This window comes from Pseudophryne corroboree, chromosome 2, assembly GCF_028390025.1.
Source record: "Pseudophryne corroboree isolate aPseCor3 chromosome 2, aPseCor3.hap2, whole genome shotgun sequence".
Classification (NCBI taxonomy): Eukaryota; Metazoa; Chordata; class Amphibia; order Anura; family Myobatrachidae; genus Pseudophryne; species Pseudophryne corroboree.
The window spans coordinates 361,070,604-361,096,950 of NC_086445.1; the positions used below are offsets into that span (position 1 = coordinate 361,070,604).

At 45.9% G+C, this 26,347-nt stretch overlaps 1 protein-coding gene across 1 annotated transcript in view; it reads left to right on the plus strand.

The window, feature by feature from the left end:
• The window catches only part of ANKRD10 (ankyrin repeat domain 10), a 47,714-nt gene that overhangs the window by 18,387 nt on the left and 2,980 nt on the right, over window positions 1-26,347 (plus strand). Inside the window, exons 4-5 of the mRNA XM_063953164.1 lie at window positions 456-694; window positions 21,512-21,607. Of these exons, the coding sequence (XP_063809234.1) occupies window positions 456-694; window positions 21,512-21,607 (335 nt within the window). The remainder of the gene's footprint in view (window positions 1-455; window positions 695-21,511; window positions 21,608-26,347) is intronic.

Here is a 26,347-nt window from a genome sequence, read left to right on the forward strand (position 1 = left end):
ACAATCTATATAAAGGATAAAACCTAGGTAATTTTGTTTTCTTTTTTTATGCTATGATATATTGTATTTTTAAGTGTAGCCTAAGTAGTAAACCTCTGATCTTGTGCTCTGGAGTTTGTCGTAAATTTAGGAACTTCGAGCAAATTTTTATATATAATTTTTTTTTTTTTTTTTTGAGTTTAGGGAATTAAATATTTTTAAGTGAGAAGATATCATATTCTATATGTCTGAAAGATTTAGAATTGCCTTTGGTGATTACATCTTTTTTAGAAATAGCTGAATTTGTGTTTCTGCTGGAAAGGCCTCAGTAGATTCAGTAAAAGCAAGACCTATCTAGAAGCGAAGGAGATTTGAGCTTTACAGAAAGATTCTACTTGTTTTGCCTTCAGATAGTTAGCCACTGAGGGCTTGCCCTATGCAACATGGAGTATCTAATTCAATTCTTTGTTACACAGCTTTAGGAATGCCAGTGGCTTGACAGCGGCTGACCTTGCACACTCCCAAGGTTTTCGAGAGTGTGCTCAATTCCTCCTAAACCTCCAGAACAGTCAGCTGAACGGTTTCTATTGTAGCAGCTCCTTAAATGGAGGTCAACAGAACAACTCATCTAATCATTTTAATGGAGGAACAAACAACCGCAAACGGTCTTTTCATGATTTGGAGGCCTCTACTTTCAAGAAGCTTAGAACGGAGGGTGAGAAATGTTTTTGCTGTTCAATGAGACCACCTACAATTACAGAAATTAGACCTGAATCATACGGCCTTCTTTACCTTGGGGCTATTGGTGCTTTTGCCCTTGTTCACTGACTCCACTGCAAGGAATCCTTAGACATGTTATACCAAGAAGCACAGTCAGGTGCCTTAGGGCCTAATTCAGATCTGATCGCAGCAGCAAATTTGTTAGCAAATAGGCAAAACCATGTGCACTGCAGGGGGGGGGCAGATATAACGTGTAGAGAGCGTTAGATTTGGGTGGGTTGTGCAAATTGAAATTTAAATTGCAATGTAATAAAAAAATAGCCAGTATTTACCATGCACAGAAACAATATAACCCACCCAAATCCAACTCTCTCTGCCCACTAGCTAACAAATTTGCTGCTGCGATCAGATCTGAATTAGGCCCTTAAATTTTAGAGTTATTTATCATTAGAAAAGTATTTAAAATCATTCTGGTATTCAGATAGATCAACATGGATTTTTAATAAATTTCCATTGACTGCTAATGCTGTCCGCAGGAGTATTCTGCCATAGGTGTAAGGAACGTTGATTCTGTTACGCTTTGGACTCGGTGGGCCTAATTCAGGTTGGATCTCAGAACACGATCCAACGGCAAAATATGCTAAAAAGATGCCGGCGAATGCGCAGCACCTGTCCTGCGCATACGCCTGCATTTTCTGTGGGGGAAAGGACACAAAATGCGATCGCCTCTGCCTGTCAATCATGTTTCCTAGGCGGAGATGGAAAACTGCAGTGGTGGTGTCGGTGAAACATGGGCTTGGCGTGGGCGTGATCAGAAACATGGCTGCAGGCTTTCTGCGGGTGCAGTTAAGCTGAGCCGGCAGTAGGCAACCTTCATTTCTCTTACGTCCTAGAGGATGCTGGGGACTCCGTAAGGACCATGGGGGAATAGATGGGCTCCGCAGGAGACATGGGCACTAAAACGAACTTTAGTTATGGGTGTGCACTGGCTCCTCCCTCTATGCCTCTCCTCCAGACCTCAGAAAGAAAGGAATTTTGTTAGGTTTTTTTATTTTCAGGGAGCCCTGCTGGCAACAGGCTCTCTGCATCGTGGGACTGAGGAGAGAGAAGCAGACCTACTTAAGTGCTAGGCTCTGCTTCTTAGGCTTCTGGACACCATTAGCTCCAGAGGGAGTCGGAACGCAGGTCTCCCCTCGCAGTTCGTCCCGGAGCCGCGCCGTCGTCCTCACAGAGCCGGAAGATAGAAGCCAGGTGAGTATGAGAAGATAGAAGACTTCAGAGGCGGCAAAAGACTTCAGATCTTCTCTGAGGTAACACACCATTGCTCACACACACAACACACATGGCAGGCACTGATGGGCGCAGGGGGTGCGCCCTGGGCAGCAATTTTAAACCTCTAGGACAGGCACAAATAAAAAAAAAATTATATATATATATATTATATACACACACACACTCTGCGGGCTGTATATAGGAAACCCCCGCCAGTTTTTAAAGAAATCGAGTGGGACCGAAGCCCGCCGCTGAGGGGGCGGAGCTTGATCCCTCAGCACTCACCAGCGCCATTTTCTCCACAGCACACCGCTGAGAAGCTGGCTCCCCGGACTCTCCCCTGCTGAACACGGTGACAGAGGGTTTTAAAGAAGGGGGGGCACATAATTTGGCGCAGTGAAAATATATATATATATATATATATATATATATATATATATATATATATATATATATATATAATAAAAGTGCTATATCTATCTGGGAATTTTTTCCAGGGTCATTGGCGCTGGGTGTGTGCTGGCATACTCTCTCTCTGTCTCTCCAAAGGGCCTTGTTGGGGAACTCTCCAGATTAGAGATTTCCCTGAGTGTGGGGTGTCGGTACGCGTGTGTCGGCATGTCTGAAGCGGAAGGCTCTTCTAGGGAGGAGGTGGAGCAAATGAGTGTGGTGTCTCCGTCGGCAACGCCGACACCTGAATGGTTAGATATGTGGAATGTTTTAAATGCAAATGTGAATTTATTACACAAAAGGTTGGACAAAGCAGAGTCCAGGGAATGTACAGGGAGTCAAGCCCTGCCTTTCACTATGTCGCAGGGACCTTCTGGGTCTCAAAAGCGCCCACTATCCCAAGTAGTAGACACTGATACCGACACGGATTCTGACTCCAGTGTCGATTACGATGATGCAAAGTTGCAGCCAAAATTGGCTAAAAGTATTCATTATATGATCATTGCAATAAAAGATGTTGCATATCACAGATGACCCCTCGGTCCCGGACACGAGGGTGCGCATGTATAAGGAAAAGAAACCTGAGGTTACTTTTCCCCCTTCACATGAGCTAAATGAGTTGTTTGAAAGGGCTTGGGAAACTCCAGACAAGAAACTGCAGATTCCCAAAAGGATTCTATTGGCGTATCCTTTCCCGGCTAAGGATAGGATACGGTGGGAATCCTCCCCAAGGGTGGACAAGGCGTTGACACGCTTATCCAAAAAGGTAGCGCTGCCATCTCAAGATACCGCAACCCTCAAAGATCCTGCTGATCGCAGGCAGGAGACTACCTTGAAGTCAATTTACACACATACTGGTACATTACTCAGACCGGCGATAGCGTCGGCTTGGGTTTGTAGCGCTGTAGCAGCGTGGACAGATACCGTATCTGCTGATATTGATACGCTGGATAAGGAAACCATTTTATTGACCTTGGGTCATATTAAGAATGCGGTCCTATATATGAGGGATTCTCAGACGTGGGCTTACTGTGTTCCAGAGCCAACGCTATGGCGATTTCTGCTAGGCGAGCCCTATGGACCCGACAATGGACAGGTGATGCCGACTCGAAGAGGCATATGGAGGTTTTGCCTTACAAGGGTGAGGAATTGTTTGGGGAAGGTCTCACGGACATTGGTTTCCACAGCTACTGCCGGTAAATCAACTTTTTTGCCTTATGTTTCCTCACACCTAAGAAAACGCCACATTATCAGATGCAGTCCTTTCGGTCGCTTAAATCCAAGAGAGTACGGGGATCTTCCTTTCTTGCCAGAGGTAAGGGCAAGGGGAAAAAGCTGCCAACTACAGCTAGTTCCCAGGAGCAGAAGTCCTCCCCGGCTTCTACAAAATCCACCGCATGACGCTGGGGCTCCGCTGAGGGAGTCCGCCCCAGTGGGGGCACGTCTTAGACTTTTCAGCCATGTCTGGGTTCAATCACAGGTGGATCCCTGGGCAATAGACATTGTTTCCCAGGGTTACAGGCTGGAATTCGAAGAGGTGCCTCCTCGCCGGTTTTTCAAATTGGCCCTACCGGCTTCTTCCCTAGAGAAGGAGGTAGTTTTAAATGCGATTCAAAAATTGTGTCTTCAACAAGTGGTGGTCAAAGTTCCCCTGCTTCAGGGGATGGATGGGGTATTACTCAACCCTGTTTGTGGTTCCGAAACCGGACGGTTCGGTCAGACCCATTCTGAATTTAAAATCCTTAAACCTATACTTAAAGAGGTACAAGATGGAATCGCTCAGAGCGGTCATCGCCAGCCTGGAGGGGGGGGGGGGGGTTATATGGTGTCCCTGGACATACAGGATGCATACCTTCATGTCCCCATATATCCTCCTCATCAGGCGTTCCTGAGATTTGCTGTACAGGATTGTCATTACCAATTTCAGACGTTGCCGTTTGGGCTTTCCACGGCCCCGGGGGTTTTCACCAAGGTAATGGCGGAAATGATGGTGCTCCTGCGCAGGCAGGGAGTCCCAATTATCCCGTACTTGGACGATCTCCTAATAAAAGCGAGATCAAGAGAGCAGTTGCTGAACAGCGTATCACTCTCCCTGAGGGTGTTGCAGCAGCACGGCTGGACTCTCAATCTACCAAAGTCACAGTTGGTTCCAACGAACCAATTGCCTTTCTTAGGCATGATTCTGGATACAGAACAGAAAAGGGTTTTTCTCCCGATGGAAAAGGACCAGGTACTCCAGAACTTGGTCAGGGACCTGTTGAAGCCGAAAAGGGTGTCGGTGCATCAATGCACTCGAGTTCTGGGAAAGACGGTGGCGTCTTACGAGGCCATTCCATTCGGCAGGTTCCATGCGAGGACCTTTCAGTGGGACCTTCTGGACAAGTGGTCCGGGTCACATCTACATATACATCAGATGATCAGCCTGTCCCCAAGGGCCAGGGTATCTCTCCTGTGGTGGCTGCAGAGTGCTCATCTTCTAGAGGGTCGCAGGTTCAGCATTCAGGACTGGGTTCTGGTAACCACGGACGCGAGCCTCCGAGGATGGGGAGCAGTCACAAAGGGAAGAAACTTCCAAGGTCTGTGGTCAAGCCAGGAGGCATGTCTACACATCAACGTACTGGAATTAAGGGCTATATACAATGGCCTTCGTCAAGCGGAGAATTTGCTTCGCGACCTACCGGTTCTGATTCAGTCAGACAACATCACCGCAGTGGCTCATGTAAACCGCCAAGGCGGAACAAAGAACAGAGTGGCAATGACAGAAGCCACCAGGATTCTAAGCTGGGCGGAAAATCATGTAAGCGCTCTGACAGCAGTCTTCATTCCGGGAGTGGACAACTGGGAAGCAGACTTCCTCAGCAGACACGATCTACATCCCGGAGAGTGGGAACTTCATCTGGAAGTCTTTGCAGAGATTACAAGTCAGTTGGGGCTGCCTCAAATAGACATGATGGCGTCACGCCTCAACAAGAAGCTTCCGAGATATTGCGCCAGATCAAGGGACCCTCAGGCGATAGCAGTGGACGCCTTGGTCACACCGTGGATGTTCCAGTCGGTCTATGTGTTTCCTCCTCTTCCTCTCATCTCAAAGATATTGAGAATCGTAAGACGAAGAGGAGTACAGACAATTCTCATTGTTCCAGATTGGCCTCGAAGGGCCTGGTATCTGGATCTGCAGGAAATGCTCACAGAAGATCCGTGGCCTCTTCCTCTCAGAGAGGACCTGTTACAACAGGGGCCCTGTCTATTCCAAGACTTACCGCGGCTGCGTTTGACGGCTTGGCGGTTGAACGCCAGATCCTAGCTGAAAAGGGCATTCCAGATGAGGTCATTCCTACTCTGATAAAGGCTAGGAAGGAGGTGACGGCGAAACATTATCACCGTATTTGGAGGCAGTATGTGTCTTAGTGTGAGTCCAGGAATGCTCCTCCGGAAGAATTCCATCTGGGCCATTTTCTTCACTTCCTCCAGATGGGAGTGAATTTGGGCCTAAAATTAGGCTCCATTAAAGTTCAGATTTCGGCCCTATCCATTTTCTTTCAGAAGGAATTGGCTTCTCTCCTAGAAGTCCAGACTTTTGTGAAGGGAGTGCTGCATATCCAGCCTCCTTTTGTGCCTCCAGTGGCACCATGGGACCTTAACGTGGTGTTAAGGTTCCTTAAGTCTCACTGGTTTGAGCCGCTTCAAACGGTGGAATTAAAGTATCTCACTTGGAAGGTGGTCATGTTGTTGGCCTTGGCACCTGCTAGGAGAGTATCTGAGTTAGCGGCTTTGTCTCACAAAAGCCCCTATCTGATCTTCCATGTAGACAGAGCTGAGTTGAGGACTCGTTCTCAATTTTTGCCTAAGGTGGTTTCCTCTTTTCATATGTACCAACCTATTGTGGTGCCTGTGGCTACGCGGGACTTGGAGGATTCAGAGTACCTTGATGTGGTCAGGGCATTGAATATTTATGTAGCCAGAACGGCTCGGGTTAGGAAAACAGAGGCACGGTTTGTCCTGTATGTAGCCAACAAGGTTGGCGCTCCTGCTTCTAAGCAGACTATTGCTCGCTGGATCTGTAACACGATTCAGCCGGCTCATTCTACGGCTGGATTGTCGTTGCCAAATTCGGTAAAGGCCCATTCCACTAGGAAGGTGGGTTCTTCTTGGGCGGCTGCCCGAGGTGTCTCGGCATTACAGCTTTGCCGTGCGGCGACTTGGTCTGGTTCAAACACCTTTTGCAAAGTTTTACAAGTTTGATACCCTGGCTGATGAGCACCTCATGTTTGCTCAATCGGTGCTGCAGAGTCATCCGCACTCTCCCGCCCGTTTTGGAGCTTTGGTATAATCCCCATGGTCCTTACGGAGTCCCGAGCATCCTCTAGGACGTAAGAGAAAATAAGATTTTAAACCTACCGGTAAATCTTTTTCTCCTAGTCCGTAGAGGATGCTGGGTGCTCGTCCCAGTGCGGACAAAATTCTGCAAGACTTGTATATAGTTATTGCTTACATAAGGGTTATGTTACGGTTTTGATCAGTCTCTGGCTGATGCTGTTTTGTTTCATACTGTTAACTGGTTCGTATATTCCATGTTATACGGTGTGGGCTGGTATGAATCTTGCCCTTAGATTAACAAAATCCTTTCCTCGTACTGTCCGTCTCCTCTGGGCACAGTTTTCTAACTGAGGTCTGGAGGAGGGGCATAGAGGGAGGAGCCAGTGCACACCCATATCTAAAATTCTTTTTAGTGCCCATGTCTCCTGCGGAGCCAGTCTATTCCCCCATGGTCCTTACGGAGTCCCCAGCATCCTCTACGGACTAGGAGAAAAAGATTTACCGGTAGGTTTAAAATCTTATTTTCTCTAACGTCCTAGTGGATGCTGGGGACTCCGTAAGGACCATGGGGAATAGACGGGCTCCGCAGGAGACTGGGCACTCTAAGAAAGATTTAGTACTACTGGTGTGCACTGGCTCCTCCCTCTATGCCCCTCCTCCAGACCTCAGTTAGAATCTGTGCCCGGACAGAGCTGGGTGCATTTTAGTGAGCTCTCCTGAGCTTGCTAATAAGAAAGTATTTTAGTTAGGTTTTTTATTTTCAGAGAGCTTCTGCTGGCAACAGACTCTCTGCTACGTGGGACTGAGGGGAGAGAAGCAAACCTACTAACTGCGGCTAGGTTGCTCTTCTTAGGCTACTGGACACCATTAGCTCCAGAGGGATCGAACACAGGACCTGACCTTGTCGTCCGTTCCCGGAGCTGCGCCGCCGTCCCCCTCGCAGAGCCAGAAGTCAGAAGCCGGCGGGTTGAAGAAAGAAGACGTCAAAATCGGCGGCAGAAGACTCCTGTCTTCATATGAGGTAGCGCACAGCACTGCAGCTGTGCGCCATTGCGCCCACACTAACCCACACACTCCGGTCACTGTAGGGCAGCAATTAGATACCTCCTGGCAAAAGCAGCATATATACAGTTGGACACTGTTATATGCATGAGCCCCCGCCATTAATTTTACACACAATCGCGGGACAGAAGCCCGCCGCTGAGGGGGCGGGGCCTTCTTCCTCAGCACTCACCAGCGCCATTTTCTCTCCACAGCTCCGCTGAGAGGAAGCTCCCCAGGCTCTCCCCTGCAAACTCCCGGTAGAAAGGGTAAAAAGAGAGGGGCGGCACATAAATTTAGCGCATTTAATATATATACAGCAGCTACTGGGTAAACACTAAGTTACTGTGTGATTCCTGGGTCATATAGCGCTGGGGTGTGTGCTGGCATACTCTCTCTCTGTCTCTCCAAAAGGCCTTGCGGGGGTCCTGTCCTCATATAGAGCATCCCCTGTGTGTGTGGTGTGTCGGTACGCGTGTGTCGACATGTTTGACGAAGAGGGCTATGTGGAGGCAGAGCAAGTACAGATGAATGACGTGTCTCCGCCGACGGCGCCGACACCTGATTGGATGGATATGTGGAAGGTGTTAAATGATAATGTAAACTCCTTACATAAAAGGTTGGATAAAGCTGATGCCTTGGGACAGTCGGGGTCTCAGCCCATGCCTGATCCTACAGTGCAGAGGCCGTCAGGGTCTCAGAAGCGCTTACTATCCAAAATGGTTGACACAGATATCGACACGCATTCTGACTCCAGTGTCGATGACGATGATGCAAAATTGCAGCCTAAAATGGCTAAAGCCATCCGCTACATGATTATAGCAATGAAGGATGTATTGCACATATCAGAGGTAAACCCTGTCCCTGACAAAAGGGTGTATATGTATGGGGAGAAAAAGCAAGAGGTGACTTTTCCCCCTTCACATGAGTTAAATGAATTATGTGAAAAAGCGTGGGATTCCCCCAATAAGAAAGTGCTGATTTCCAAAACTTATGGCGTACAGTTTCCCGCCAACGGACAGGATGTGCTGGGAATCCTCCCCTAGAGTAGATAAAGCTCTGACACGCTTATCTAAAAAGGTGGCTCTGCCGTCACAGGATACGGCCGCCCTAAAGGATCCTGCAGATAGGAAGCAGGAAAGTTTCCTGAAGTCTGTTTATACACACTCAGGTACTATACTGAGGCCGGCAATTGCGTCGGCCTGGATGGTGTAGTGCTGTAGCAGCATGGACAGATAATCTGTCTGAGGAAATGGATACCTTAGACAAGTATACCATTTTACTGACCCTGGGGCATATAAAAGACGCTGTCCTATATATGAGGGATGCCCAGAGGGACATTTGCCTACTGGGCTCAAGAATAAATGCAATGTAAATTTCTGCCAGAAGGGTCCTGTGGACTCGGCAATGGACAGGTGATGCCGACTCCAAAAAGCACATGGAGGTGTTACCTTACAAGGGTGAGGAATTGTTTGGGGACGGTCTCTCGGACCTAGTTTCCACAGCTACGGCTGGGAAGTCAAATTTTTTGCCATATATTCCCTCACAGCCTAAGAAAGCACCGTATTACCAAATGCAGTCCTTTCGATCACAGAGAAGCAAGAAGGTCAGAGGTGCGTCCTTTCTTGCCAGAGGCAGGGGTAGAGTCCTCCCCGGCTTCCACTAAATCCACCGCATGACGATGGGGCTCCACAGGAGCCAGGACCGGTGGGGGTGCGTCTCCGAAATTTCAGCCACCAGTGGGTTCGCTCACAGGTGGATCCCTGGGCTATGCAGATTGTGTCTCAGGGATACAAGCTGGAATTCGAAGTGATGCCCCCTCACCGTTACCTCAAATCGGCCCTGCCAGCTTCCCCCATAGAAAGGGAAGTAGTGTTAGCGGCAATTCACAAGTTATATCTCCAGCAGGTGGTGGTAAAGGTTCCCCTCCTTCAACAAGGAAGAGGATACTATTCCACAATGTTTGTGGTACCGAAACCGGACGGTTCGGTCAGACCCGTATTGAATTTAAAATCCCTGAACATTTATCTGAAAAGATTCAAGTTCAAAATGGAATCGCTCAGAGCGGTCATTGCAAGCCTGGAAGAGGGGGATTTTATGGTGTCTCTGGACATCAAGGATGCTTACTTGCATGTCCCCATTTATCCACCTCATCAGGAGTACCTCAGATTTGTGGTACAGGACTGTCATTACCAATTCCAGACGTTGCCGTTTGGGCTCTCCACGGCACTGAGAATATTTACCAAGGTAATGGCAGAAATGATGGTGCTCCTTCGAAAGCAAGGAGTCACAATTATCCCATACTTGGACGATCTCCTCATAAAGGCGAGGTCCAGAGAGCAGTTGCTAATCAGCGTAGCACACTCTCAGGAAGTGTTGCAACAGCACTGCTGGATTCTGAACATTCCAAAGTCGCAGCTGATTCCTACTACGCGTCTGCCTTTTCTGGGCATGATTCTGGACACGGACCAGAAGAAGGTGTTTCTCCCGGCGGAGAAGGCTCAAGAGCTCGTGACTCTAGTCAGAGACCTCTTAAAACCGAAACAGGTGTCGGTGCATCGCTGCACGCGAGTCCTGGGAAAGATGGTGGCATCATACGAAGCCATTCCCTTCGGCAGGTTCCATGCGAGGCTCTTTCAGTGGGATCTGTTGGACAAGTGGTCCGGATCGCATCTTCAGATGCATCGGCTGATCACCCTATCCCTCAGGACCAGGGTGTCTCTTCTGTGGTGGCTGCAGAGTGCTCACCTTCTCGAGGGCCGCAGGTTCGGCATTCAGGACTGGGTCCTGGTGACCACGGATGCGAGCCTCCGAGGATGGGGGGCAGTCACTCAGGGAAGAAACTTCCAAGGGTTGTGGACAAGTCAGGAGGCTTGTCTGCACATAAATCTCCTGAAACTAAGGGCCATATACAACGCCCTGAGTCAAGCGGAGCCTCTGCTTCGCAACCAACCGGTGCTGATTCAGTCAGACAACATCACCGCAGTGGCTCATGTAAACCGCCAGGGCGGCACAAGAAGCAGAGTGGCGATGGCAGAAGCCACCAGGATTCTTCGTTGGGCGGAGAATCACGTGCAAGCACTGTCAGCAGTGTTCATTCCAGGAGTGGACAACTGGGAAGCAGACTTCCTCAGCAGGCACGACCTCCACCCGGGAGAGTGGGGACTTCATCACGAAGTCTTCACTCAGATTACAAATCGATGGGAACTGCCACAGGTGGACATAATGGCGTCCCGTCTCAACAAAAAGCTACAAAGGTATTGCGCCAGGTCAAGAGACCCTCAGGTAACACCGTGGGTGTTCCAGTCGGTGTATGTGTTTCCTCCTCTTCCTCTCATACCCAAGGTGCTGAGAATCGTAAGAAAAAGAGGAGCGAGAACAATACTCATTGTTCCGGATTGGCCAAGAAGGACTTGGTACCCGGAACTGCAAGAAATGCTCACAGAGGACCCATGGCCTCTGCCTCTCAGACAGGACCTGTTGCAATAGGGGCCCTGTCTGTTCCAAGACTTACCGTGGCTGCGTTTGACGGCATAGCGGTTGAACGCAGGATCCTAGCGGAAAAAGGCATTCCGGATGAAGTTATTCCTAAGCTGATAAAGGCTAGGAAGGACGTGACGGCAAAACACTATCACCGTATATGGCGAAAATATGTTGCCTGGTGTGAGGCCAGGAAGGACCCTACAGAGGAATTCCAGCTGGGCCGGTTCCTGCACTTCTTACAGTCTGGAGTGACTATGGGCCTGAAGTTGGGGTCCATAAAGGTCCAGATTTCGGCCCTATCCATTTTCTTTCAAAAGGAACTGGCTTCTCTTCCTGAAGTTCAGACGTTTGTTAAGGGAGTGCTGCATATTCAGCACCCTTTTGTGCCACCAGTGGCACCTTGGGATCTCAACGTGGTGTTGGGTTTCCTGAAATCCCACTGATTTGAGCCACTTAAGACCGTGGAGCTAAAGTATCTCACGTGGAAGGTGGTCATGCTATTGGCCTTAGCTTCAGCTAGGCGTGTGTCAGAATTGGCGGCTTTGTCATGTAAAAGCCCCTATCTGGTTTTCCATATGGACAGGGCAGAATTACGGACTCGTCCGCAATTTCTGCCGAAGCTGGTGTTATCTTTTCATTTGAACCAACCTATTGTGGTGCCTGCGGCTACTCGTGACTTGGAGGATTCCAAGTTGCTTGATGTAGTCAGGGTTTTGAAGATCTATGTAGCCAGGACGGCTGGAGTCAGGAAGACTGACTCGCTGTTTATCCTGTATGCATCCAACAAACTGGGTGCTCCTGCTTCAAAGCAAACTATTGCTCGCTGGATCTGTAGCACGATTCAGCAGGCTCATTCTGCGGCTGGATTGCCGCATCCAAAATCAGTGAAAGCCCATTCCACAAGTAAAGTGGGCTCTTCTTGGGCGGCTGCCCGAGGGGTCTCGGCATTACAGCTTTGCCGAGCAGCTACTTGGTCGGGTTCAAACACATTTGCTAAGTTCTACAAGTTTGATACCCTGGCTGAGGAGGACCTTGTGTTTGCCCATTCGGTGCTGCAGAGTCATCCGCACTCTCCCGCCCGTTTGGGAGCTTTGGTATAATCCCCATGGTCCTTACGGAGTCCCCAGCATCCACTAGGACGTTAGAGAAAATAAGATTTTACTCACCGGTAAATCTATTTCTCGTAGTCCGTAGTGGATGCTGGGCGCCCGTCCCAAGTGCGGACTTTCTGCAATACGTGTATATAGTTATTGCTTAATAAAGGGTTACGTTATGTTGGCATCCATTGTTGATGCTCTGTTGTTGTTCATACTGTTGACTGGGTAAGTTATCACAAGTTATACGGTGTGATTGGTGTGGCTGGTATGATTCTTACCCTGGATTCCAAAATCCTTTCCTTGTAATGTCAGCTCTTCCGGGCACAGTTTCCTTAACTGAGGTCTGGAGGAGGGGCATAGAGGGAGGAGCCAGTGCACACCAGTAGTACTAAATAGAGTGCCCAGTCTCCTGCGGAGCCCGTCTATTCCCCATGGTCCTTACGGAGTCCCCAGCATCCACTACGGACTACGAGAAATAGATTTACCGGTGAGTAAAATCTTATTTTCTGCTATCAAGCAGAAATTGCGATGTGATGGCAATTTCTGCTTGATGAAGGGGGAGAGGAGGCGGTCAGCATGCTAGGCGGCTTTGCCCTACGATGGGCGGCCCCCAGCATGCTAACACAAGGACTGCAAATTCTGCTAATTAGCAGAATTTGCAATCCTTACTGAATTAGGCCCAGTGCTCGTTTAATCAACTGTGGTGTAACATGTTTCAACGTTGGCTGTAAAAATGTGTGACTGATGCCACAACACAGGCAAAATGATGTAAAGGTCATAAAATACATTTAAAATATATATTTGTCCAGTGTTGACATTGTGAGCTGTGTTTTTTCAGTGTAATTTATTCCACCTAAGAATCCATGTATTTTACAAAAATATTTTGGGGCAGATGTATTAACCTGGAGAAGACATAAGGAAGTGATAAACCAGTGATATGTGCAAGGTGATAAAGGCACCAGCCAATCAGATCCTGACTGTTAATTTACATATATGTGCTGATTGGCTAGTGCCTTTATCACCTTGCACATATCACTGGTTTATCACTTCCTTATGCCTTTTCCAGGTTAATACATCTGCCCCTTTATTCGGTAAGAAACATCCATTCACTGCTAAAACCAGTTGGGTGACAAGTTTTCAATTTCAACTTTTAGGATGGAGGTTGTGTTAATCACTTCCTCTTGTATAATCTAATCCTCTAATTCCCTGAAAATGCATCAAGGAAGCATCTGCTTTGTCTAATTATTAGACTTTTTTTTTTTTTCTTTATTGTCCTCTTTTTAGTGAGACTTTTCACTTTGGGGCATATTCGTCATTGGTGGGGCCATTCGGGTAGCTGCTCCGAAAATCGCTGTCCCCGCTATCAGTAATACTGCTACTTCATTAGCAACGTTACTTACCACCACTGTTGTCCGTTCTGCGTATGTGCTACCTGAAGTAACGTATGCACACAGCCATTGTTCAGAGTGAGGATTCGGTGGAGTGGATCCTTCTATGCAGCTCCGGAACTTCTTCCCATAGAAAGCAGTGGGACTGAGAACCAGCACCATCTGAAGATGGTGTTTGTTCTCGCAGACAAACTCCGAAAACGTTTAGTTTGTTGAATATTAGGCAGCTCTATTGAACCACTAATAATGAATGGCCCATTACGCAAAACATTTGGAAGCTAAGGTTCCCACATGTGCGACTGGCCATTTTAGTGATCATGAATAGGCCCCTTTGAGTTCAGAATTGGAAGATTCTTTAAAAGTTTAGCCTGAACTGAAGCTTCCACTGAAGGTTTCTGGTTCCCTGGAAAGCCGAGGACATTACAGTAGTGTCAGTGGGGCGTGTTGTTTAATGTACAGTGGATGATGATACCTGCCTCTCTAGCAGTAGGTCTCTGTTAGAAATCCATTCTGACATCAATGAGGGCATCAGAGACTTGTATCAATTGCCTCCTGCCCGTATGGAGAACACAATGCAACCGTAGTCTGATTTCGGTCCAGCTACTTTCTTAGCCACAGTGTCACACAAACACCCCCTCCCCCCCAAAAAAACAAAATGCCATGCTTTTTCTTACAGCATCTCCCCTTTATAACCATTTTTTTCCATAATCTTTGATTTGCACCTGGTTTTTTAAATTACTGTCCTTGGGAAGAATATGTAAAACTAGTGCAGTCATTCTTGAGCTGAATAAGCTACCTGAGATATGAAATAGTACAAACTTGAAAAGTGTTCTTTGTCCATTAAATTGCCAAATTATGGAGGGCAGCATTGCTTTAAGAGCAAGTAAAGCCGCTATTAAACTTTTAACATACATCAGTAGTTGTGTATAGTTATGTATGGATTGATAGTTATAATATTTAAAAACTGAACTCTTGATCTATTTTACTAAGATCATTGACTATAGTTGACTTCTGGTAAGCATATTTATCATCTTCTGTCTGCAGACATTATTATCCATCTGTTTGCGGTGATCCAGTGTATTATTACCCATTATATTTTGTACATGTTATACATGTTTTTAATATATTGAAGATTTATGATGCTATAGTACCTAAATGTTAGATCGTAATAAATATTTTAGAGATAAACCCATCAGGCTGGAGGATATATACTAGTGTTCACAACACAATTTGTGGGTATAAATAATGTGGATTCTACACTTCTAGTGAAATACTCAGTGGAATATCACCGCTGCCTCTGCACACAATATAGGGAGTTGAGCTTCTCCATTCCGAACAGCTACTTATTGTACGTAAAGTATTTCTATTTGGGACACATTGTAACCACCTCTAGCTACAACGGCAATAAGTGATACAGTTGCTATATCATTAGAACTTCCATCTGCTGGAGCACTGAGCCGAATTCTACTAGTGCTCATATACAGTCCATATACCTTGGGGACTCAGATTGTCTGCGGACATTATTATCCATCTGTTTGCGGTGATCCAGTGTATTATTACCTATAACCTATTATATTTTATACATTTATATACATGTTTTTAATCTATTGAAGATTTATGATGCTATTGTATCTAGATGTTAGATCGTAATGAATATTTCTCTGACGTCCTAAGTGGATGCTGGGACTCCGTAAGGACCATGGGGAATAGCGGCTCCGCAGGAGACTGGGCACAACTAAAGAAAGCTTTAGGACTACCTGGTGTGCACTGGCTCCTCCCACTATGACCCTCCTCCAGACCTCAGTTAGAATCTTGTGCCCGGCTGAGCTGGATGCACACTAGGGGCTCTCCTGAGCTCCTAGAAAGAAAGTATATTTAGGTTTTTTATTTTACAGTGAGATCTGCTGGCAACAGACTCACTGCAGCGAGGGACTAAGGGGAGAAGAAGCGAACCTACCTAACAGGTGGTAGTTTGGGCTTCTTAGGCTACTGGACACCATTAGCTCCAGAGGGATCGACCGCAGGACCCGACCTTGGTGTTCGTTCCCGGAGCCGCGCCACCGGCCCCCTTACAGAGCCAGAAGCAAGAAGTGTTCCGGAAAATCGGCGGCAGAAGACTTCTGTCTTCAACAAGGTAGCGCACAGCACTGCAGCTGTGCGCCATTGCTCCTCATGCACACCTCACACTCCGGTCACTGATGGGTGCAGGGCGCTGGGGGGGGGGGCGCCCTGAGGGCAATATAAGACACCTTGGCTGGCAAATCATCACAATATATAGTCCCAGGGCTATATATGTGATAAATTACCCCTGCCAGAATCCATAAAAAAGCGGGAGAAAAGTCAGCCGAAAAAGGGGCGGGGCTATCTCCCTCAGCACACTGGCGCCATTTTCTCTTCACAGTGCAGCTGGAAGACAGCTCCCCATTCTCTCCCCTGTAGTTTTCAGGCTCAAAGGGTTAAAAAGAGAGGGGGGGCACTAAATTTAGGCGCAATATATGTATACAAGCAGCTATTGGGGGGAAAATCACTCAGTTATAGTGTTAATCCCTGCATTATATAGCGCTCTGGTGTGTGCTGGCATACTCTCTCTCTGTCTCCCCAAAGGACTTTGTGGGGTCCTGTCCTCAGTCAGAGCATTCCCTGTGTGTGTGCGGTGTGTCGGTACGGCTGTGTCGACATGTTGGATGAGGAAGGTTACGTGGAGGCGGAGCAGAGGCCGATAAATGGGATGTCGCCCCCTGTGGGGCCGACACCAGAGTGGATGGATAGGTGGAAGGTATTAACCGACAATGTCAACTCCTGACATAAAAGGGCTGGATGACGTAACAGCTGTGGGACAGCCGGCTTCTCAGCCCGCGCCTGCCCAGGCGTCTCAAAGGCCATCAGGGGCTCAAAAAACGCCCGTTACTTCAGATGGCAGACACAGATGTCGACACGGAGTCTGACTCCAGTGTCGACGAGGTTGAGATATATACACAATCCACTAGGAACATCCGTTACATGATCTCGGCAATGAAAAATGTGTTACACATTTCTGACATGAACCCAAGTACCACATAAAAGGGGTTTTATTTTTGGGGAGAAAAAGCAGCCAGTGTTTTGTTCCCCCATCAGATGAATGAATGAAGTGTGTAAAGAAGCGTGGGTTCCCCCGATAAGAAACTGGTAATTTCTAAAAAGTTACTGATGGCGTACCCTTTCCCGCCAGAGGATTGGTCACGTTGGGAGATATCCCCTAGGGTGGATAAGGCGCTCACACGTTTGTCAAAAAAGGTGGTACTGCCGTCTTAGGATACGGCCACCTTGAAGGAGCCTGCTGATAAAAAGCAGGAGGCTATCCTGAAGTCTGTATATACACACTCAGGTTCTATACTGAGACCTGCAATTGCCTCAGCATAAATAGTGCTGCTGCAGCGTGGTCTGATACCCTGTCAGATAATATTAATACCTTAGACAGGAATAATATTTTGCTAACATAGAGCATATTAAAGACGACGTCTTATATATGAAGGATGCACAGAGGGATATTTGCCGGCTGGCATCCAGAATTAATGCAATGTCCATTCTGCCAGGAGGGTATTAGAAACCCGGCAGTGGACAGCTGATGCTGCCTTTAAAGGGCACATGGAGATTCTGCCTTATAAAGGTGAGGAATTGTTTGGGGGTGGTCTCTGGGACCTCGTATCCACAGCAACAGCTGGGAAGAAAAATTTTTACCTCCAGGTTTCCTCACAGCCTAAGAAAGCACCGTATTTTCAGGTACAGTCCTTTCGGCTTAAGAAGAGCAAGCGGGTCAAAGGCGCTTCCTTTCTGCACAGAGGCAAGGGAAGAAGGAAAAAGCTGCACCAGACAGCCAGTTCCCAGGATCAAAAATCTTCCCCCGCTTCCTCTGAGTCCACCGCATGACGCTGGGGCTCCACAGGTGGAGATAGGTGCGGTGGGGGCGCGTTTCGGGAACTTCAGGGACCAGTGGGCTTGCCCACAGGTGGATCCCTAGGTTCTGCAAGTAGTATCACAGGGATACAGGCTGGAGTTCGAGGCGACTCCCCCTCGCCGTTACCTCACATCAGCCTTGCCTGCTGCCCTCGGAGAAAGGGAGGTAGTATTGGCGGCAATTCACAAGCTGTACTTCCAGCAGGTGAAATCAAGGTACCCCTCCTTCAACAAGGCCGGGGTTACTATTCCAAAATGTTGTGGTACCGAAACCTGACGGTTCGGTGAGACCCATTCTGAAATTGAAATCCTTGAACACTTATATACGAAGGTTCAAGTTCAAATTGGAATCGCTCAGGGCGATTATTGCAAGCCTGGAGAATTTCATGGTATCACTGGACATCAAGGATGCTTACCTGCATGTCCCTATTTACCCTCTTCACCAGGAGTACCTCAAAATTGTGGTACAGGATTGTCATTACCAATTCCAGACGTTGCCAGTGGTCTGTCCCCGGCACCAAGGTATTTACCAAGGTAATGGCCGAAATAATTATCCCGTACTTGGACGATCTCCTTATAAAGGCGAGGTCCAGGGAGCAGTTGTTCGTCGGAGTAGCACTATCTCGGGAAGTGCTACAACAGCACGGCTGGTTTCTGAATGTTCCAAAGTCGCGGGTGGTTCCTACGACGCGTCTACTGTTCCTGGGTATGGTTCTGGACACAGAACAGGATAAAAAGGGTTTCTCCCGGAGGAGAAGTCCAAGGAGTTGTCGTCTCTAGACAGAGACCTCCTAATACACATACAGGTGTCGGTGCATCAATGCACGCGAGCCCTGGGAAAGATGGTAGCTTCTTACGAAGAAATTCCATTCGCCAGGTCCCATGCAAGGATCTTCCAGTGGGATCTGTGGGACAAGTGGTCCGGGTCGCATCTTCAGATGCATCGGCGGATAACCCTGTCTCCAAGGGCCATGGTGTCGCTGTTGTGGTGGCTGCAGAGTGCTCATCTTTTAGGGGGCCGCAGATTCGGCATACAGGACTGGGTCCTGGTGACCACGGATGCCAGCCTTCGAGGCTGGAGGGCAGTCACACAGGGAAGAAACTTCCAAGGCTATGGAAAAGTCAGGAGACTTCCCTACACATAAATATTCTGGAACTAAGGGCCATTTACAATGCCCTAAGTCAGGCTAGACCCCTGCTTCAACACCGGCCGGTGCTGATCCAGTCAGACAACATCACGGCGGTCGCTCATGTAAACCGACAGGGCGGCACAAGAAGCAGGATGGCGATGGCAGAAGCCACAAGGATTCTCCGATGGGCGGAAAATCATGTGTTAGCACTGTCAGCAGTGTTCATTCCCGGAGTGGACAACTGAGAAGCAGACTTTCTCAGAAGACACGACCTCCACCCGGGAGAGTGGGGGCTTCATCCAGAAGTCTTCCAAATGATTGTACACCGTTGGAAAAGGCCACAGGTGGACATAATGGCGTCCCGCCTCAACAAACAGCTACAAAGATATTGCGCCAGGTCAAGGGACCCTCAGGCGATAGCTGTGGACGCTCTGGTAACACCGTGGGTGTACCAGTCGGTGTATGCGTTCCCTTCTCTGCCTCTCTTTCCCAGGGTAATGAGAATAATAAGAAGGAGAGGAGTAAGAACTATACTCATTGTTCCGGGTTGGCCAAGAAGAGCTTGGTACCCAGAACTCCAAGAAATGATCTCAGAGGACCCATGGCCTCTGCCGCTCAGACAGGACCTGCTGCAGCAGGGGGCCTGTCTGTTCCAAGACGTACTGCGGCTGCGTTTGACGGCCTGGCGGTTGAACGCCGGATCCTGAAGGAAAAGGGCATTCCGGAGGAAGTTATCCCTACGCTATTTAAAGCTAGGACAGAAGTGAACGCAAACCATTATCACCGCATATGGCGGAAATATGTTGCGTGCTGTGAGGCCAGGAAGGCCCCAAAGGAGAAATTTCAGCAAGGTCGATTTCTGCACTTCCTACAGTCAGAGGTGACTATGGGCCTAAAATTGGGTTCCATTAAGGTCCAGATTTCGGCTCTATCAATTTTCTTCCAAAATAGAACTGGCTTCACTGCCTGAAGTTCAGACTTTGTTAAGGGAGTGCTGCATAGTCAGCCCCCGTTTGTGCCTCAAGTGGCACCGTGGGATCTCAACGTGGTGTTGGATTTCCTGAAGTCGCATTGGGTTGAGCCACTTAAACCGTTGAGCTACAATACCTCACGTGGAAAGTGGTCATGCTGTGGGCCTTGGCGTCGGCCAGGCGTGTATCAGAATTGGCGGCTTTGTCATACAAAAGCCCTTATCTGTATTTTATATGGATAAGGCGGAATCGAGGACTCGTTCCCAATTCCTTCCTAAGGTGGTAACCGTTTTTCATGTGAACCAACCTATTGTGGTGCCTGCGGCTACTTGGGACTTGGAGGATTCCAAGTTACTGGACGTAGTCAGGGCCCTGAAAAGTATATGTTTCCAGGACGGCTGGAGTCAGGAAAACTGACTCGCTATTTATCCTGTATGCACCCAACAAGCTGGGTGCTCCTGCTTCTAAGCAGACTATTGCTCGCTGGATCTGTAGCACGATTCAACTTGCACATGCTGCTGCTGGACTGCCGCACCCTAAATCTGTAAAAGCCCATTCCACGAGGAAGGTGGGCTCTTCTTGGGCAGCTGCCCGAGGGGTCTCGACTTTACAACTTTGCTGAGCTGTTACTTGGTCGGGTTCAAACATTTTTGCAAGAGTCTACAAGTTTGATACCCTGGCTGAGGAGGACCTAGAGTTTGCTCAGTCGGTGCTGCAGAGTCATCTGCACTCTCCCGCCCGTTTGGGAGCTTTGGTATAATCCCCATGGTCCTTACGGAGTCCCAGCATCCACTTAGGACGTCAGAGAAAATAAGATTTTACTCACCGGTAAATCTATTTCTCGTAGTCCGTAGTGGATGCTGGGCGCCCATCCCAAGTGCGGATTGTCTGCAATACTTGTTTATAGTTATTGCTTAACTAAAGGGTTATTGTTGAGCCATCTGTTGAGAGGCTCAGTTATATTTCATACTGTTAACTGGGTATAGTATCACGAGTTATACGGTGTGATTGGTGTGGCTGGTATGAGTCTTACCCGGGATTCAAAATCCTTCCTTATTGTGTCAGCTCTTCCGGGCACAGTATCCTAACTGAGGTCTGGAGGAGGGGCATAGAGGGAGGAGCCAGTGCACACCAGATAGTACCTAATCTTTCTTTAGTTGTGCCCAGTCTCCTGCGGAGCCGCTATTCCCCATGGTCCTTACGGAGTCCCAGCATCCACTACGGACTACGAGAAATAGATTTACCGGTGATTAAAATCTTATTTTTAGAGATAAACTTATGTCAGCTCTCCTTTTATTTTTCTGTTTTCACTCCTACGAACGCAGCTGTTTTTCTTTTCCAATTGTTTTGCTCCTTGGCATGCATTTCTTTGCTTTCAATGTGATTTTAGTTCAGGGATCCCCTGACATGTATACTTACCTGTTTAACCTTTTAGAAAAAAAAAAAAAATATATATATATATATATATATATATATATATATATATATATATATATATATATTTTACTTGTTCCAAGGTAAGCAGAAGCTGCATTTAAACTTAATTATTAGCAACTTAAGGTTTCGTATGACACCTGCTTTGCTAATATTATATATACATGTTCCTAAATGTAGTACAGCCCAAGTGGTTTCTAACAGTCCATGGTTACTGGATGTTGTATGTGCAAATACTGTTCATTCGGACACCAGGTTTTTTCACATTCTATAGATGTTAATTTTCTCTTTTACAGCAAGCAGCTTTGTCACAAGTCCGACCAAGTACGTGGCAGGAGGGATGGAAGATGATGATGAGAACATGCATGTAGAAACTCTCTCAGAAATATCAGGTGGGATTGGGCAGTTTTCTGGCACATGCTGCAACACCAATGAAGATCTGAAACCTCAGGAGAGCACTTCTGTTAGACCAACAGATGCTAATATTTGCACGGTGTCTACAGTACAAACACACTTCCGTTGCATCAGTCAGTATGCTTATTTTTAAAACGGTCTCAAGTATCAACTGATGTTGACCATATCAACTTTAATCCATTTGTGTCATAGCTTTTAAAAAATAGTACCTTATTTAATAAAGACTTTTGGGTGCAGTCTGTATTACTTGGTAACATAGAGGAGTATTCCCATACAGCACACTCTGTTTGTTTTATAAAGTACGACAAAGATCTGCTTTACAGTATCCATTCTGCAGTTTGCACACTGGGCCAGAATTATTGTAATCATTATACCCCCTTTTTTGACCAAGTGGATATTCATTTTAAATGAACTCTAATTTTGATTACATTCACTGGACACTTATACTGGCATGAAAGTCATTAAATTACAGTCTCGCTAAAATGTTCTTGGATGCACTTGTTTTAGCTTATATAGAACATCCTTGTAATATGTGCAGATGTTTTGGTGCGGTCAATAAGCCAGACTTTTTAAAACCATAAACTCTAAAGCGGCCCAAGCCACAGAAGACATTATTAGGAATAACCGCCTACTTCCCACAGATCAAAGCAGTGAGACTACGTTGTATCAAAGCATGGAGAGAGATAAAGAACCTTCCAATCAGCTTCTAACTGTCATTTTACAGGCTGTGTTTGAAAGTGACCGGTGCTGATTGGTTGGTACTTTATCTCTCGCCGATATTTGATACATCTCGTCCTAAGCCACCAGGGGCATTTTAAGGCATGTCCTCTTGTAACCTTTTTTTTTTTTTTAAATGTAATCATGTATAATAGCATTTGGATGTAATGGCAGTGTCCATCCCATTTACCTCCACGGATCTTTCTAGCAGCATGAATCCCTTTCCAGGCATGGAATCTGGATAACTTATAACTGTGCCAAGACTGTATTTGTCCCATGACAGTAACTGGTTGTGGCATTCATTCGATTAGGTACTGGCATCCACCATGGCCACCCCAGGTTAAACAAACTGTCTAGTCATTATTACTGGAGGTGACCATGTTCAGTGAGCTGAATTTGTGACTGCAGGGATATCCGGAGACGGACCAGCAGTGATCTAAGCAAAAGAAGATTGGGGGGGGGGGGGGAGAAGTGGAAAACTCCTTTTAAAAGGAGTTTAAATATCTCTCAGGTCACTGTCCTTTGCCCTAGTCTTGTATCATAGATTTACAGCAGTATAGTGTAATTTGGACCAATCCACTATGAACACTTTTTTTTTTTAATTGCTTCTTTCTGCCTGGATGTCAGCAGGATATTAACAGCTGTAAGAACATTTGTAGCCTTTTGGAGTGGCTGTTGAGCAATAGGCATTGTTGCCCTAATACAATCATGGGTCACTGAGGCTCACTTTTGTTACACTGTATGCAGCAAGTGCTATAGTATCATGGCAGACTACGTTACACTACTTGGTGTGTGGAGTTTGAAGGCCAGGGTACAGGAGCTTTCATGGTTAGAGGTTTACTTAAGAAAACATTGGTATGTAAGATAAGCAATAGTGAATATATTTGTCTTTTAACAAAAAAGGAATGCTGCGATATTAAATCTAGAAGCATATTTATATCAAAACAATATCTAAGTTTAGTAATTTAGAGCACTATAAGTTCACTTTTGGGAAATTGGTTGTAATGGGTTGTCAGGCTGTATTTTTTATTTTGTGTGTGCGCTTTGAGATTATAAAATGTTATTATAATGACCGTAAATGGCTTTTAACAAATCTCAATTATTATTTGTTTTATCAAAGTAATTGCAGACATGTCCATCTACTATATTCTATGGCAACAGCAATGCAAATAAAGTATATGTGCATATTTTATTGAATAAAATCTTATATTAAGAACAGTGACAAAACAAAAATGTTTATACATCGTTCCATCTGCACAATATGGGACGGAAGTACTAGCACGTCACTTCAGTGAAGAATTGAATAAAAAAAAACCACATTCTACTAATATTTAATCCAAGAATTTTTTTAGGCCAGGTGTAGTAATTTGAAAGGAAGGAATTACACGTTCGTGCTGATGCCGAATTGAATGCAACTCTGATGCCATTACACCTACAATGTGTGCATGGAACTAAAGGCAAGTTCATGCCAAGCTGTATGCACCTCTGCAACCAGTCCTGGCTGTAGAATTTGCTTCACCATTATCAGGGTGTCCTTGCACCAGTCCTTTACCTGGTGCAAGAGGTCTGGAAGCAGAAGGATCTCCTGTGTACGCACAACTGTACAGTCCCATGCTAAGCTTACCCTATGTGTGAATGCCCAGCTACGCCCATTGTAGATGCAACTGAATTACTTATCACTCATAGAGGTGTGCGTTTGGCTATGGAGCATGTACAGTGCTGAAAACCTCAAAATATGTCTGTATAGTGGACTTGCGTTTATCTTTGCATTGGCCCCAATGTCTTTATTAAATGTCACGTCTGTTACATTTATTTTGCAGCCTGTCATTATAGCTACACAATACTTCAGGGAGATTTTACATATTCCCTTTTATGGACAAATGTCATCTTTACCATTTGTTTTACTTTATCTTCCCTTACATAATATGCAGTCCGTGGTATGTAAGAAGAGTTCTGGTACTCGTTTGCAAACAACACTTGGTACATAATTAAATAGCAACAATTGTAATATTATTATTATTATTACATTTTATTTATAGAGCGCCACAAGTGTTTTGCAGCGCCGTACAAAGGCCAGTACAGGGAGACAAAACTTAGCATTACAGTAAATAAATAACAAAATAGAGTACAGGTAACACAGAGCACCACAATTCTCAAAACATAATACAGCTAGGATGTAAGTAGCGAGGGAGTAATAATCGCATACCTCCCAACATGACCCTCTCCAGGAGGGACAGAATGCTCTGCTCCTGGACTTTCCTCTTAATTCATGATGGCCCTCACCTGTGCTGAAACACTTTTCTTATCTATTACCCTGTTCAACACAGGTTATTGCAATCATACATTAAGAGAAAAGTCCAGAAGCAGAGCATTCTGTCCCTCCTGGAGAGGGTCATGTTGGGAAGTATGTAATCGTACTACTTGGGGCTGGCGGCCATAGATAGAGAGGAGCCTTTACCAGTAGGAGAAAAAGCGAGTAAAGATGGTCGCAGAGTAGGAGAGAGTTGCGAGTGAAATGTGTTGAGAAGAGGGCTTTGACAACAAGAGGAAAGAGGGCCCTGCTCTGAAGAGCTAACAATCTAGTGGGAAGGATAAACCTTACCTAAAAAATAAAGAAACAGGAATTGTCTGCATTTATGTTGCAATTGTTATGTCCTCAAAGTATTTTGTTTTATAGAGTGGAAACTTTATTATGGTGACAGTTCTTCACACTATGGAATAATGCCCTGTATATATACCAGAAGTTACAGAGGAGTTTTGGGAGCATATAATTGTGTATGCTTCTGTAGGGAGAAATATCTTATATAGATCACAAAAATGCAAGATACAGTAACTTCTATTATCTGTAATTTACAATAGTGCATTATTCCATCTTGTACAAGCTTTCCGTATGAAACCTGTAGAAATGACCCTGGAAATAATCGTTTACCGTAGTTTATGATGTCACACAGGTGCTAAACCCCAGTTCTTTTACAGTTTTAGAACCGCTCATATCTAATTTCATAGTGTTATCACAGTTGGGAAAATTAGTGTTTTTAAGTAGTGCAGCTTAAAACGTGCAGATTAAAATGCTTTGTGTAACAGGACCTATAGCATTATAATGTATTTCAGTTGAAAGTTGTTGTTGTTTTGACCACCATGGACATTTGTCTCATAAAAACAATTTAAATTTGGAGTATATTAGACATGTAGTAAAATTATCTGTATGAACAACCTGTATACACTCATATATTATCGTCACCTGAGTCTTATATTTGTGTGTTGCAATATCTTTTTCCTGGAACGAAATAGAATCCTTTATTGCACTTTTGATCTCCCATAAACCATTTTGAAACTAATTTAAATTAACTTACTCCATCCACATAAAGGCACAGCAACATTGTGCATTGTAAGTGTACCCAAAATAAGTTTGAGGTTTATAGACAAAGTCAGAGTATTTCTGTTTATTCTTCTACACAGTTTCTTTTAGTTTTAATAAATGTGTGTGAGTGAGTGAGAGATTAGGTCTGCCATGGTCCCTGGTGCGTATAAGGATACCACCCTGCTCTCCACTTTCCTCTTCTTTCTTGGTATCTTTGAAACAAGCCAAGCACTTATGGTTGCCCCAGTCCTCTGAAGATCAAATTAGGGAGAATAGGAAATCGGTCAGCATGGGGTCATCAACAACTGCTCTGCTTGTTTCAAATCCCTGTGGATCCAGTAGGTGGAGTGTTGCAGGTAGTTTTTATTTTAACATTAAACCATGTTCTCCACCAAAAGCTGCATTTTCTTTTTATTTGGGGCGGTGTTTATTATACTAAAATAATATCTAGGTCATTAGTATAAATAGGCTGCTTTATTACTTATGCTGCTTAAGTTTCTGACCCAGTTAGCAGTTTCAGTGAATATTAGGTTCCCAGGGTGCATAAATTGTAATTAGATATTGTATAAGAAATTGAACGTAACAACCACCTTCTTACACATGGTTTTCTATAAGACTTCTCAAGATTTGTGACAGGTTT